Source organism: Pyxicephalus adspersus, chromosome 3 (assembly GCF_032062135.1).
Source record: "Pyxicephalus adspersus chromosome 3, UCB_Pads_2.0, whole genome shotgun sequence".
Classification (NCBI taxonomy): Eukaryota; Metazoa; Chordata; class Amphibia; order Anura; family Pyxicephalidae; genus Pyxicephalus; species Pyxicephalus adspersus.
This window is the reverse complement of record NC_092860.1, coordinates 104,432,894-104,449,591: the sequence shown is the minus strand read 5'-3', so window position 1 is coordinate 104,449,591 and position 16,698 is coordinate 104,432,894. Positions and strand designations below refer to the sequence as shown.

Below are 16,698 nucleotides of genomic sequence, written 5' to 3'. Positions count from 1 at the left end.
GAAGATGAGATGAGGTCAAGATCAGATGAAAACAATGTATATCGCAGTGAAGGTAACATTCACCAAATCATTACCTGGTGGAGAATCTTCCAGATTTATATGTTTCAATAGCAGTAATTGATTCTCCACTAGAGAATGTCAGATTCACTGCTTTTGCCTCTTAATGGGCATGATGCAAAAACTCGGATAAATTAATTTCACTGTTACAGTTAACTAAAAAGTTAAAATGTGACTGATTACCTTTTATTACTTTACATTGCCTTACTGAATTATCCCAATAGATAATATTATTACTGTGTGAAGATAAAATGCTGTATTTAAATATATTATTAGTATTGTGAACAGAATATATATATATATATATATATATATATATATATTGATTCTGCTTTCAATGTTAGTTTAGTGTTTCAAGTCTGTTGTGTTTTAATAGAAAATAAGGAGCAGCATAAGACACCTTGTGGGACACAGATGGGAATTTTATGACACTATCACACATCTGAATATTTTATTATAATATATTATAATTAATATTGGCAAACAATATTGTTTACATGTTGGTATCTAACAAAATATCAGACATACAGTATATGACTTTGCAATGAAAATGGCTGTAAAAATGCAATGACAATGGCAGATCCTGGTTTTGATCCTGAACTTTGTGCACAGCTTTCATGCAATGGCATTGTCCATCAGAGATTGAGTTTAGTGTATGTTTGCAGTAATTGCACATTAAAAATTGGAAGTGTAACCTGTTCTTGGCCACACAATTTACAGCAGCGCCCAGGCACTTGTGACCTCACCGCCCGCAGAACAATCTGGGGTCTCTTTTTGCCAACCCTGTGATTAGAAGAGCATCACCTTAAGATGTTCCAATGAATCATGCTTGACATCCCCATTTGTTTCTGCACAGCAGTAGGAGTCCTGTCTGCTTCATCAGTGTATTAGGACATTACAGTGACTTGTAAGCAATCTATCAAACTGTCTATAGGGGAACACTACTATAATTCATTACACTTTGAATGATTATTCTTTCTCAGCTGTTGTAGAATAGTTTGTAGTGGAGATCTCATACTTTGTCATTCTTTAGCTATTTAGATCAAAGTGCCTGAATATGTATAAGGGACCACACAAGAGCCTTGGAGGACTCCCAGATTTCCTTCTCTGAATGACCCGCATTCGGGGCTTGTTAATAAATTCTGTGCTGATTTTAGGCTAAAATTACACTCACAGCTATTAGATACATGTATTTATAATTTTTCCCCATGTTCTCTTTTTTATGGCTCAAATTACTATTTTACTATTACTGGTGACTAGAAATGGTTAGAAGTAAAACATATATATTTTATTAAATGCTAGTTGTTTGGCTTTGTCAGCTTTAATATTAGAATTACACACCCCATAAAAGCATGAAGTAAGTGAAAGATGGAGAAAAGGCAGCATTCTATATCTCTCTCAATTGTTTTGCATTAATGGCTAAAAAATATTGAAGGCAATGCATCAACATGACACTCACATAATTAGCATTTCAAAAGCAGAGGCTGACAGTGGCAGCACATGTGGTTATGGACATAATACATGCAGACTTTATAAATAAAAAGGAGACAGGCAGACTATATAGGATTACAACATATGCAGAAGAAAAGAAGAAAGGGTTTTCAAAAAATTCATATTAAGATAATCTTTCTGTCCCAATGGCTCTATACAGTGTTGCTATTTTGGTAAGGCAACCCTATACATTGCTTTTACAGGTTATCAGCAAGTCAATCATTACAGGGTTGCTTAACTTACTTCTAGGTGCCCCCATCTGATAATCCTTTAAGGAATACCCAGTGCTTTTTTTGGTATGAGGGACTATATCACAACCTTTCCCCCACTCTATAAAATGGTTCTATTATGGAATCTGTAACCAACAAAAGAGCACATGGACACATGACTGTCCACCTATTAGGGGTGGAGTACTTCTAATTTCAAGTAATATTGATTTGCAATGTAATAATATAATCTCTCCCATTGTGGCTCTTTACTGTATTTGAAGAGGCTAGGCTAAAATGCATAATAAGTCAATATTTTCCTGCAACTTTGCAGGGCAATAAAGGGTAGTCCAAATATTTTAGTCTGGCCTACCATCCTGCACTTTCACTTTATAGAAATTTAATTAAACTTAGGTATTATGAAGCTGACAATTTATTCAGAAGCTTATTTAGATAAACACTATGGTCTCTATTTCCCCGTATAAAAGCCTGTGCGATATTTCTATTCCATGTGAGACAGGCTATGATTGCAGAGACGGCTCCATTTATTCTGCCTAGTAAATATTTCTGTTAGAGTTACAAGAAAATCCAATGCAGCAATTATAATAAATTGACAGTCACTTGAAAGAGTCCATAGGGAAGTTTCGTTTTAACAGATTGCATCAATTGGCGCGCAGAAGGTGAAATACATATTTTGCTTTTATTTGGTGCTTAAAAGACTCAGAGAACAGACAAATACAATTTTTCATTGTTCTCTGAGGCTCTTTGAGAAAACATGTGAAAGTTGTGACATTAAAAGCATTGAGTTGGCCCGAGGTAAAACTGCAGCATTGTCTTGCTGTTAGAATTAAACATGTCTCCTTAACAGGTGTGAATGGAAGGGAGGAATCTTTATCCATTTACACCTAATGAACAGTCCTACTTTCTCCCATAAGCGGAGATGAGTCAGCTTCTTTTTTTTTTCTTTCCTTTTTTAGTATTTCCTTGTTATATAATGTGTCATTTTATGGGATTTTATTATTATTGCAGACACTAATTTTACGTCAGTAACTGTACCTGTCATCATATATTGTCACATTTAGCCACTAAGTGAAGGTGGCACAAAATAGCTAAATGGAAAGGGTATTCTTTATATATATACCATTAGTAATTCTCCCTTCCTGATACCTAATGGCCAAATAAATGTTCAATTTTAATCAGCTTTCAGGTATGTCAGCATAATAAAAAAGGTGCTCCAAGTCTTACACTTCATTTTTAATAAAGTAGCCACAATTTTGAGTAGAAAAGACTGTTCCCTGCATGTAGCCACATAGTAGAACCCTGGCTCTTGGTGAGGGAACATGGTTTTATTGCAGAGGTGAGGCATGGCCCCTGGTAAGTCAGACCTATAGCTCTGCAATCAGCAAAGTTCATGCTCCCCACCAACAGGAGAAAGTGGCTTTCACTGCACAGTAAAAGTGCTGGATCTCTGCAGAGAAACCTCAGCTTTGCCACAGAGAGTAAAGGCCTTTCTCCCGAACATGCTGGCAGTGGACAGCTTTTTCCATTTGTATGTGATGGAAGCACAATGTGAGAGGTGCCACCTCCCCACACAGCTATCCGGCTATCCTACACAGAGCTATCCACACAGCTATCCTATTCCAAAATAGAAATTTCATACATGAGTTTAAAGGCACCACAAATATTAACATCCAATACTCATAACAACATAATGTATTCCAAATATTTTGCTAAAACATGCATAGCATTACTGAGTTGATAAATGTATTTATCAAAGCCCATCTTGAAGCGTTTCGCAGTTTTTACCTCTGCTTCTTCAGAAGAACTTTTGATGGGGAATTTAATCACAAATAATACTTCAAAACTTTTGAAAGTTTATAGCTAAAATCCAGCAAAACTTTGTCAGTTCACATGGTAAGCACCCAATCAGGAGAGGTGGTTATTGGCGTTCCCATCGTTTTACAAAAAGGGCCCCTTTAACTAGGAACCTGGTGTTTCCACCCACAATAAAAGCCTAAATCACATCCTTTGCCTCCAATGTTAACCTTACTTCCTTTTGCCAATGTCATTTGTCCCTCTCCCTTCCAAATAGAAAATTACAAAGAATCACTTAATTTTACTTGTTCAGACAAACAGGTCTGAATAGGGAACAGCCTACTCCATTATCTACAAAGTTGAGAACATAAGGGGAGTTCTCATGTTTTATTACTACTCTTGTATAGTAAAAACATTTTGTAACTGAAATGGTATGGCACAAAGTTGGCACAAAACCGCAGTTTAGTCTTCTATAACACAAACCTAAAATATACATATATTAATGACTAATATAGATAAGGGCACTATTGGGTTTTTGCACTTAGTGCTGGAGTAATCCAGTTGTACTCTGCCTGAACCAGCACAAAACTGTTCTCTCTGAACTTTTTGAATTGCATCATTTCCCCGTTCTCTCTCAGTGTAATGACGTTGTCATCTGGTTCACTGAAGGACACTTCTGTTCTCTTATGGCAATATTGGGCATGGATACAGCGTAGACCAGCAGCCAGGGACATCCCTAATACTACAGAGCAACCTAGAAGGATGCCCAGCTGGGTCATTGCAAGATGCATACCTTGGCCCTTTTCCCCTCCTTTGGCATGAATGCCAGTTTCATGAACAGTCTTTGTCACCAATGGAGATGTACTTTCCTCAACTTTAATGTTTTTTTCAGAAGATGCAGATTCTGGTTGCTGTAGAAAGTTTGCTGCCACCTCATTTGTGGGTCTTTGCTCTCCAATTGTTGATAAAGGCCACGAGTAACTTTGTGATTCTTGCAAAGTGAACTCAGTGGGATCTACTTGTAATCCCTGACTTGGTGAAGTTGAGATAGGGAACACAGTCAAAGAATCAGGAGGCAATGATGGTGTTGGCAAAGACAATCTAACGTCAGAAGACAGTATCTGAAATAAAGGTAAAAAATAAATTAGTGTGAGACATTTTCTGGACGGCATAGTGTTTGCTTTGCTGCTTGAGGACTTGTATAAAACTAGCAAATATCAGTCCAATAGCATTGCTAATTCTGTCGCATAGAACATATAGATGAAATTATGTACTACTTTGACCTTACCTTACTTTCATCTCGACAAGAAGGACACAAGGTTGGATGAGGTCCTTGAAGACCAAACAAGTTTCTATGGCAGCAAACACAAAATTATAAAATGACGTTGGAGCATGTAAAAAGTTCAATAACAGAATATAAATGCTTCAATGTTAATTCAGTCACACTGAGGACTATAAGCTGCTTAGGGCTTTTATAACTGACCAAAATTCAGTCAGCCAGACAATCATTTCGCCCATTTAGGCTTGGACATTAGCCTAGTTACCACATTTAAATAGATTTAACAGAAACTTTCTATGCCTTAGTAATGCATCACAGCACTGCAGTGATACTGCTCAAAGACATTCCCTACCCCTAAATGACATATTTACCTATATAGTACTTGTACAATACAATGCAGCAAGTGGCAAACTTACAGCTCAATGGAGGAAGTGCAAGCCTGTCTCCTATGCAGCCATCTACACCTGTGCCTAGGTAATATTTACAAACAAGGAGATGTCTGCAGTATGCCATATTCAGTAAGTGTTTTACTGACATCCCAACACAGGAAATTTAGCAAGGCATGGCAACTCCTTGATGAATTTAATACTATGGCTATGTACACACGTGCAATAATTGTCATTGGAAAGGATCTTTCAGTCTCTAAAGTCCTCTTAAGCATGTGTCCAGACACAATGGCAGACTCAATCCGTGCCCAGTAAACAAAGTATGACTGTACTACTGAAACACTGTTAGGGAACAATAAATTTATTCTAAATCTCATAGCTTGGATTTGCTTAGATATCTCATATCTGACCTGTATGACAATTGCTACATTGAAAAGAAGAAAATATGTATCCCCAAGTAAAGAAAGTGTGTGTTTTCGTATCTACTTATATTGTCATCGTTACTGGACACTGATATTTATACCCAAGAGCTATTAGACTGGGAGTGAACTCCAGCCAAATAGCTGAAATATTTAATATTTATCGGCTTTAACTTATGTAGTATGTATGCTGTTCAGATCAATATTTACTACAGCAGTGTAAAAAAAATAAAAAATAAAAAAAAAAAAAAATATATATATATATATATATATATTTATATATACACATATTTGTAAGACCAATGCCAGTAAAACTAAATCCTATTATGTTGCTGGCTTTTAGGATTTACTGTTTCAGTCAGCAGGTATCTGAAATTCCTAACCCGCAGAAATATATATTTATACATGCTGTGTATTTCATATTGCATGATCCGTATTACAACAGCAGAGGGCCTGTCCATGCAATACTTCTCTCCTAGCATATCAAGGTGAACTTTTGTATGTCTAGTAATATAAACCAGTAACTTTTTCATCATTATTTCTTCCACTGCTAAAGTAACAGAAGACCTAGTTACAAATACACATGGATAACGTCTCAGTAAAATACCATTGATAAGAGAATGTGCCTGCAGAAACACGATTAGTACCATACTGATACAAGAAATATGTCTGCAGAGGCAGTATTATACCAGAAAATAAAAAAAAAACATTATCAGTATAATGCTGGCAAAACCAGAAATGTGCCCCTAAGTTAATTAGTACCATACTAACTCAATCTGAAATGTATCTGCAGAGACGTTCTGCTCAATGTTCCATTACTCTATAGAGCAGCAAGAGAAAGGGTTGGGCAATGTGTAAGGGAATAGGAAATTCCAGTGTTCAGGAGGAAAGTAAGTTGAATAGTTTGCCAATAAGTTGTTTTTTTTTTAAATACCATGAATTTAAAGTCACCTAGATGCTTACATTAAAGTCAAGTTAGATGCTTACATGGCCTATTTGAAATCTGATTCTCCATGAAAATATAATCATCAACGTTTGATTTTCATAGTGTACATTCTACATTCTTTTTCAATATATGTTTTATACAGATACAATATATAAATTAATATATATGAGGAGCTGGAGCTCTTTTTACAGCCGGAGCTCTTGCTCAAGATTTGGAATCTGTATGATCAGCTGTAAGGCTGCGTACACAGGTTCAATAATTGTCATTGAAAAGTTTTTTTCACTATCCTTTCCAACGACAAAAGACTGAATGGGTGCTGTATGGAGAAGGCAGGGGAGAGAACATCAGAGCGGCACCTCGCTGTGCTCTCTCCCCTTGTATTACGATCATTCGTCGTTCATGGACGAATCCATAAACAACATCGGACTACCGCTGTACACATGCCAGATTCTCATTGGATACTATCCCCCAAAGCGATTATTGGACGAGAATCATCTGACGTGTGTTACATCTAAGATGTAAGTTGTAAGACATTGCCAATATATCAAGAGGTGCCTTCCCCAGAACTTGCACTTTTTCCAGGGTCTAGTTATTTGCATTCTTTAACATGTGATTGAAATCTTGGCTGTTCAAGACCTTAATCAAGGAACAGAAGGTGGAAACAAAATGAGAAAAAAGATATCACATAACCTGTAAATGTTTGTGTTTGGCACAGCCTTCATTAACTGCTGTCCTAGACATTGGTGCACAAGTTGGCCAATACTCTCACTTTTCACTTTATCTGTTCATGCTAGTAATATATTTGCCCTAAATTAAATGTAGTTTTTTGTTCATTTATTTCTTAAAATTTTTAATATGTAAAACATTGTCACTGGCAGTTAGGATTTGCAAACACATCTAACATATACTTACACACAAATAAAAATAAAAAACACCTTTAGAAAAAAATGATAAAAGGTAAGCATTGTTATAAATGTTTTAAAAGTGGACTTGAAAATTGCACTAGAAACTAAATTATTTTTAGATGCCTGTAAACTACAGAAAAGTAGTTTATAAACTGAGAGTATTTTATGAACACTCACAAGAATTTAATGTCTCCAACTGGTTGATCGGGTGACTTCCACACAAAAGACAGATTTCTTTTCAAGGACTTGTCTGAATGGGTTACTGTGTCTCCATCTTCAAAGCAGTGCAGTAGTTTAGAGCCAGGTGGAATAAATACAAAGGATCCTGCAACTTGGTCATTCAATACTCTGCGAGCTTGAAGGAAAAAGCCCATAAAATCCCTGGTGCTTCTTACTGTTACTGCCAAAGCAAGAGGAACAAGGGTACATAGGGTAAATGATATACACATTACTCACTATACATTACACATACCATTGGGTACATGGGGTACATTACACACACATTACAAACATTACATTACACATAACATGGGGTACATAGGGTATATTACACACACATTACATTATAAATACCATAGGGTACATAGGGCAAAATATATAAACATTACTCACATTACATTACACATAACATAGGGTGCATTAATGAGTTGGCGACCTTGATACCTGAACCTCTACTCCCCAGCCTATTGCTCTAATTAAAACCTTATATTACACAGATACCAGTACAATAAAAGCAGAAAAAAATAATTTGCACATACACACAAACACAGAATAGTTTCCATCAGAAACACACAGAGATTTGAGTAGGTGGATTCTAAATTAGGACATTTGTCGTTTGCAAATTCAAGCTATTAATTTAAAAGGTGGTAAATGAAAGGTGTCTTATACAATACCATTTACCTGGAATATGTAGGCACTTCCACAGTGTGCGCCCTTTGGGAATGATACATTTTGATACTTTCTTCAAAACGAAAAATACAATTCTCTTCTAAAGGTGAAATGGAACTGTAAATCCACCAATATTTACATTTTCCAGATATCACTAACATTAACCTACCAGGCACTTTGTCTCCAGGCAGATAGAAGGAGTGGTTGGTATGTATGGTAATGTAGTTCTTCCTGGGGTTCTGAGGTTGAGCTCGGATATGCTTGGGCCTCATGTCAGAGCAAGCGGCAAGACTTCCACCATGAGAGTATGCGGCAGAGTAAGATACCAAACCAGCGGAGATGCAAATCCATATTAGGCACTGCAACCAAGACCTTGACGTATCTTCTACCTTCATTGGAAAAAAGGAATAAAACTGGTCAATGGGATGATTAAATCATCTCCAGAACTAGAGTAGTAATTGCAAGCATTCAAAACTAAAATGTTCTTTGATCTGACAATAAAGCCTAAACTCCTTTGATACTATTTCTATATATTCTTCTGGCTTCTAGTTTATGAGTTTACATCATACATAGTTATTATTGTTAATAATATTATTTACTATTAATAGTTAATATTGTGTAATGTTTATCTTTTTTATATCTTTACATCTTTTTGTTAACGAAACCTAATAGTAAAACAAAGCATTTTGTAATTTTAATACCATGTATGATCATTAGGTGGCAGCGCATAGTAAAATCATTTCTAAAACTGTAAAGTGCTGATCACACTATGTAGATTGTATTATTTTTAAGCAAATATATATATAAACAATACATAATCATAAAAAATGTGGAAAAGCTCAGCACTTACACTTGATCATCTATCAGATACCATTAACTCAAGAATCTGGTAGCTCTGGGTACCTGCTCTACTTTTGCTCAGAATTTATGAACTGGAACATCATAAGAAACAGAATGTATAGAGTTTTTTATACATATATATTTTCTTTAATAGGTTTTTAGAATTAAATACAAATTTACAAAATACTTCTCCATAAAACAGTTGTTACTAAACTTCAAAAAGAACATTTGCCTTCTACAGGGCTAAAAACAATGTTAAACAGAGGAGAAACCATTTTATACAGGTTGTACTGGTAGGATACATTATATCTTCTAGCCTGGAATAGATGAGATGTCTACCTTACTTAAACACATGATATTTCCAAGCGTTCATGAAGTGCTGGGATCTCTTATTAGAAAGCCTAGTATACATTGTAAACTGCAGGTCATCTGTATACCAAGTGTAAATGCTTATAAATTATAGTAACAGGTAATTATTATTTTAAACAATCTCAGTGAAAATTCTCTTTGCAGACTGAACATTTTTTTAAAATCAACTCTTTAATTCAATTCTATAATATTTTAGTAAATCAACCTCTATGTCTTTTTAGCCATAAAGTCAAGGGAGTTTAATATTTCACTTAAAAATATATGTGTATGAGCTACGTGCGCTACTACTTGTAAAACTCTGAGGCCAGGCTATGATGACAGTGTTATAGGGCAGAAGTAGGCAAACTCCGGCCTTTAGGCCAGATACAGCCTAGCCAGATTTCCATTCTGGTCTAACGACCCCCTAGTTATTTATTGTTGGATCCGGCCTAATTGAAATGTCACGATATCACGAGTTCTCGTGATATCATCGAGTTCCCGCATAGTAACCCCAATTAAAATGCCTAAAGAGCAGAAGCAATGCGCAGCTACCAGTCTCCGGAAGTTCGACCTCGAACGTCGTGTCTTTAACCCCGAATGGACTGACGAATTATTCTTTGTCCAACGCGGCAACAAAGCCCTGTGTTTAGTGTGCAACGACACCAACAGCACTTTCAATCGGTCGAATCTAACGGTGGATTTCGATGCCAAGCACGCACACACAGAGACTACATCGCCAACGAGTGGAAGACTGAGGCTGCTCGCTTGCAGTCACAGTTGGAAAAAACCTTTTCTTGGACACCTTGTTTCTTCTGGCCTGTGTGCCTTCTTGACCTCCTGAAATGGCCTAGTAGTCCAAAAAGTTTGCCGACCCCTGTTATAGGGGGTTGGTCTGTGACAACCAGAGCTTAGAGGAAGTTAGACGGTTGATTCTAGCTGTCATTCAACCTGAGATACTGAGGACATCTAGAGGCAGACAGGAAGCACTACAACATACAGTTTAAATGAATATTAAATGATGGTATTGAAGGAAAGACTGATTTATTTTTATCTTTTAATGGTGTAATAAAAATTTTATACAATATTTTTGGCTGGAGTTCTGTTTTAAATGATGATATTCAAAACAAGCACAAGATGTCTAAGTCTGTGGCATGAAAAAGCACGTCTCGATTTATGACCATTCTGCTTGCTTGCCGAAAACTATAAATATTAGAAACCTTTACTTCGGACTCTGACAATAATTTGGGTTTTCTAAGTGTTTCACTTCCTTGAAAACAGACACAACTGAGATTTAGATATGTAGGTAATGTTTTAATGAACACCAAGTATATATTTAGTCTAATTAATTTCCTACAGTAATGTGGTAAGTGCTGCTGCCATCCAAAATGCAGCAAGCCAGAACCCACCCATAGAAAAATGTCCATTAATCATAAGTTAACTGCCAAAAAAATAATAACAGCAAAACATTTTTGTTCCAAGTCTGTGTGTTTGCAGGGCCAAAAGTCTTCAGCCTGTTAATCAATCATGGCTTTTACGCATTTACCTGTCACCGAGCAGTGATGGAAACAGCAAAGAGCCAAGTGTACATCAGCCTGGCACGGGGCTATGCCTTGTTAGGGTTTGTGCCAGAAACTGAGCTGGGATCACTCTGCTAATCTTGGCATGTGGAGAGGCAATTACAAAGTAATGAGTGCAGCACTGCAGTTCCTTCACAAGAAAACATTAACCCCTCATTTTATATATGCAAGATGATTAATTAAAACTGTGCAAGTTGTAATCATAGAAAGAGAACAAGAACAAATAGCAACCAATTAGAAATCATCTGATTAAAGTAAATTGAAATCTGCACTACATACATAAATAGACTGAACTCACAAAGCTTTACGCGTGGACATTCAGACACATGACTGCAATGTTTAAAGCCCGTTGAACTCAACGGAATGTAACTTTCCTATGTATCCTTACTTTGGTCTGTTTTAGTTTTGTGCGTTCATCCTATTTGTGCTCCTATAATAAATGGTTAATTGGTATTACCCAGTGATAGCGGACAGATGGAAGCCTATCCCCAAACATTTTTCTGGAAGGTCTGACTTGACTAAACTTCCCCTAAAATAGACTTTTCTTCCACTCAAATAGGCAATAATTCAGCATCATCCTAAATCGTTGGTGAATAAGGATTATCAATAAGGATTTTTTTTCCAGAAAATTTCAACTTTATTTATTCTGTAAAAAATTTTACCTTGGCAATTTCCACTTCAAGGAGAAATGTTATCAATCTATCAATTTAGTAAATTAATAACTCATTGATAACTCATCAATCCATCCATAAAAATAGAAACTAAAAAACCAGGCCACTGGACAATTTGTAATTAGAACTAGAAAGAGTGGATCAGTTTACTCCAAATGGGATACATAGTAAAATAGAACAAATCACATAAGAGGGTGTTTGCTTCATGTCATCAATTTCCCATCAAGTAAAGCACTAGGTAATTTAGTAAAGGTGTTCTATGATCTCTTTCCAATTCACATGTGGGTGCCAGATATTGGAGCTCCACACTTTGGCCCTGATTTATTAAAGTTCTCCAAGGCTTGAGAGAATACACTTTCATCAGTGAAGCTTGGTGATACAGAAAACCTGGAGAGGATTTCCTAAAAGTCATTAGCTGTTTTCAATTCTGGACCAGATCTATTTCAGGTTTGCTGGATCACCTAGCTTTAAATCAGGGCCTTAATCTCTGGAGGTCAGCAATTGAGCAGAACCCAATAAGAAAAAAAATCAATGTACCTAATGGGTAATAATAAAGTATATATCCCCATAATCACCACATAGTCTGCAACTAAACACATGTTTCAAACTGGATTCTGCTTACACAGGGCGGCAAGCGATGGGCTTCCCACGTAAAATAGTAAGGATCTTAGACTTCTTTACTTTAGGAACTGCTGGCTCTAAACGATGACCTTCACTCCACTGAAATACCGTCAAAGTATTGCTTACAGTACATTAGTGTTTTGACCATTGGGAAGGCTGCCACTATTACAGATAGTCAAAAACATAATTGGTATCTATTAAATAATTAACCTGAGAGGTACAAACTCATTGCTCTAGGAACCCCTAGCAAACTTTAGCGGAAACTTTGTTGAGAAACACTGCTCTAGATCATAGTCTCTTTGCAGTCTTTTACTAAAGTTGCAGAGTTATATTTAGGGTTGGACAAAACTGAGAAATATTAGAAAATGAACATCATATTATCAACAAAATGTCTTGGAAAGCTGGCAGGTGGCTTTAAAATGTCTTTTATCAAAAATTCTATAACTTTTTTACTCTTCAAATTTAAATTACTGGAATGACATGCCCACAGAATTGGCTGACTATCTTTCTTTTCACCCTGTTTAATTTTCCTCATTCTTGGTTTTATCCCAAACACTCATTGGAAACAGCATTTGCCAAGGAAGCTAATGATCTCCTAATGGCTAAATACAAAGGTCATTATTCCCTATTCTTGATTTGTCCTCTGCATTGGACACTGTTGGCCAGACATTATGATAGGTATAAGGGGCCTTACTTGTTTCCAAAACAAATTGTTCACTCTCCAACCCATTAAAATTTTAATGGCAACTCACCTTTTCAGAGATGCATACAATCTAACCTAGGTCATAAGCTTCAGCCACCAAACACGCTTAGATTCGTACTATATCTTACTGCCTCCAGATACACAGCATGTTAACCCATTGTCTTACCTTTTGTTTTCTCCCCCCTTTCCCTTTAGATTGTATGCTCACATGAGCAGGGTTCTTTCCCTATTGTTTGGTATCATTGCTGTATGTTTTTATAGAAATTGTTTGTAATATATGATGTAATATTTTTGCTGTTTACAATCACCACTGTACTAAGCACTCATATTTGTTTCTTACTTTGTACACAGCTACAAAAGATGATGGCACTTTTTAAATCAATAACAATACAGATCTGGGTCATGACAATGGTAAGGTTACTAAAAGTTTAACATAGGAACAGAAATATCAGGTTTAACCATCTGCCCCTCAAAGAAGATATGTATTGTAAACCCTTTTTAGACTTGCAGAAGAAAACTATGCATTTAGCTATTCCCAGGTGCATAGCAAACTGCAGGTGAAAACGCAACTGGGTAGCCAAAAGCAACTTGTCACTTTCAGAAACTGCACTTCAGGTGATCCACCTCAACTACTGCTGCAACTGTGTGAAACATGTGTTCTCATTTTTATTTCCACTAGACTTACCACACCTCATTCTGCCCTGTGCCTCTGTGTGAAGGTGGTCATCTTGGTAGAGGAGCTGCACTTTGCGCCCTCATGTTTTCCTGAGAATTTGGGATCCAATGACTGGTGGAAGGATCTTCAAAAAGCAGCAAGAGAGGCGTAGAAAGTACAGAACTACTGAAAGGATGTAGCACAAGCAAAGAGATCCTTCCTCTGCAGATCCTTATAACAGGTTCCTCTTCAGCAAGAGATACAGTGAGCAGCACACTAGAGACATTATCAAATTTCACCCAGAATTTCCTGGGTCTAGCAGTCACAGACAGTGCCCTAGAAGCTACATACAGACCTGCAATAATTGCTACTGAAATAATAGTGATCATTTCTATAGACAGTAACATTTAAAAGCTCGGTACAGACAAAACTATTCTGTGCTATGCGGAGGGAAGGGAAGGATGAGCGGCATCCCATTGTGTCATCACTGTAAGGAAGCAACAGCAGTTATCCCTGTTAGAGTTTAGTAATCCAGCCGAATAGTTCACTAAATGATGTCAGGGGACAATTGTTAAGAAGGTTTAGTATTTCTATATTGCTTCACACTGCAGGCTGTACGTATGGTCATTTGCAAGGAAGTAAATGGAGGGTAGCACGGTGGCTCATAGGTAGCACTCTTGCCTTTTGCAGCGCTAGGTCCTAGGTTCTAATCTTGGTCAGGACACTATCTGCCTGGAGTAGTCTTGTTTCCTCCCACATCCCAAAAACATGCAGTTAGGTTATTGGCTTCCCCTCAAAATTGACCTTAGACTACATTAATGACATATGACTATAGTAGGGACATTAGATTGTGAGCTCCTTTGAGGGACAGTTAGTGACACAACTATCGACTTTGTACAGCACTGCGTAATATGATGGTGCTATATGATAATAATATAGGTATATTATTTTTTATTGAGGACCAATTCAAAGCAGAAGGAAACATTTTCACCTTCATAACATACCTTAATTTGTGTGTTTAAGCTTTTTTTGGCAATATTATAAAGCAGAGTAAACATTTTCCCAATTAACAATTACCAGCTTCATTTGAAAGTGGCCCCGTACAGTATAGTATTAAACAATATATAGATACATAAATGTATATAGTAATATTGCTTAAAGGTAAATCTGTTACCATAGAAAAAAAACCTAAGCATACACCAATAGTTCAAAAATTAGACTAAGGGGTCCATTTATAACAGAGAACTGTGTCTGTAGGTCATTGCTCCTAATCCTAATCCTGCATAATGCTGTAGACATTACAGACAAGTTTACAGACAACCTCAGAATAAGAGGCAGCAATACATGCCAATACTGTCCCCCCTTTTATTTTCAGAATCCCAAAGCTTGTGTAGAAAGTACATTTGTATATCTGTAGTATTGCCATATTTAGGCCATACCATTGATTTATAAATTGGCCCCTAAATCACATATTTCTTGCATTTTTGCCAGTATCCACCACAGTGTGCAATACTAAACTAATTTTGAAAGTGTCAAAATAAAATAATTATCTGCAATATCAGGGTTTTTTGTAGTCAGAGGAACTCCTGACTGTGGGTAGCTTTCTGCTTTGGCAATAGAAGTTTATATTTAAATATCCAAACTGCTTTTTTCCAATAATTATTTGGAAAAAAAAATCAATAAATGAGAAAAAATGAGAAAAGGACTGTGCAGGACTACATTATTATAAGTATGGTATAATGGTTTAGTGTTTTTAGAGTTGAAAGTGCCTATTATGGCAACATTTCCTGAGCATTGGCTCTGTTTAAATTCCTGTTTTTATTTTCTTATGTTTTTAAGGATTGATTGCTTGAACTTGCTGATTGCTGAACCTACCATACATTATTTTGTTGGTCCCCAATACCTGATTCATAATGACCAACAAGCCTTAACCAGTTGTATGCGGCTTTGAATTCATGCATTTATAATATTAGGTGGTACCTGGTCTGTAGGTTCTGGGGGAATGTTGGCGCAGGGGCAATAACAGATTGATTGCATAGTGCTACCTACTATTCTTACATGAGCAATAGAACCCAATTTTGTTTTAATGTTTTTAATAACTAGGCATTGGGAAAATTAGGAAATTTATCTTTACAAATATTTTTTTAAAAGTTCATCAATAAAAAGGCGATAACGTCTATGACTGGCATTGTTAATTAATTGCTGAGTGCAGGTGGGGGGGACAAAAAATGTAGAAAAGCAAAAAGATTTTCCATAAACCAAACATAAAGTATAGTCAGGAAAAACTATTTTTAAAGCAACTCAATGACTTTTTGAGTTAAATGATAAGATTTATAGAACTGTCAAAGACTCATTCAGGCGACTTATTCATGAATGGCATAAATGAGTCATTGACATTTCTGCAATTGTACACATATGTTGTTGGAGAGGTATATCTTCTTCTGTAGTGTAAGGCGGCACAAAGACAACACAACTATCCTCCTCCTGTCTATCCCTTTTCAAAAGGTTTTTCCTAATGTAAACTGAGCTAGATTAAATTACCATAGTGCTCACTGCAACAGCAATGTCTACTATCTGTATGTTAAAGTTCCTAACCTCTCCTCTACAGCAACTACAACTAGGGGAAAACACCATCGCCGTGTCCCAAATAGAGATGAGGATGGATGGTTAGATAATAGTTAGTCAGTAAGGCTGTCTATGATATCAGTCTTTGCAATGAAAATTGGAAACACATTTAATTGGCTGATGGACAAATTACTAAAAGCTGAAGTGTATTGGGCGTGTTTCCACAGTGCTGGTCCTATGTCAGAAATAAAGGTAACAGCATAACACTTAGTGCTCATTTGTAGTTTTGTTAAATATTTGATGGAACCCTAAAGCCATACAACAGC

General features: G+C 36.4%; 1 protein-coding gene across 1 annotated transcript; it reads right to left on the bottom strand.

Moving 5' to 3' along the window:
* Positions 1-494: 494 nt before the first annotated feature.
* Positions 495-8,787, bottom strand: REELD1 (reeler domain containing 1). Its single transcript, XM_072406833.1, has 5 exons — positions 8,562-8,787; positions 7,682-7,904; positions 5,481-5,576; positions 4,858-4,921; positions 495-4,690 (listed from the first exon to the last, which is right to left on the bottom strand). Exons 1-5 carry the CDS (start codon positions 8,785-8,787, stop codon positions 4,094-4,096), a joined length of 1,206 nt encoding a protein of 401 aa, XP_072262934.1. The 3' UTR covers positions 495-4,093.
* Between the last annotated feature and the right edge of the window lie 7,911 nt (positions 8,788-16,698).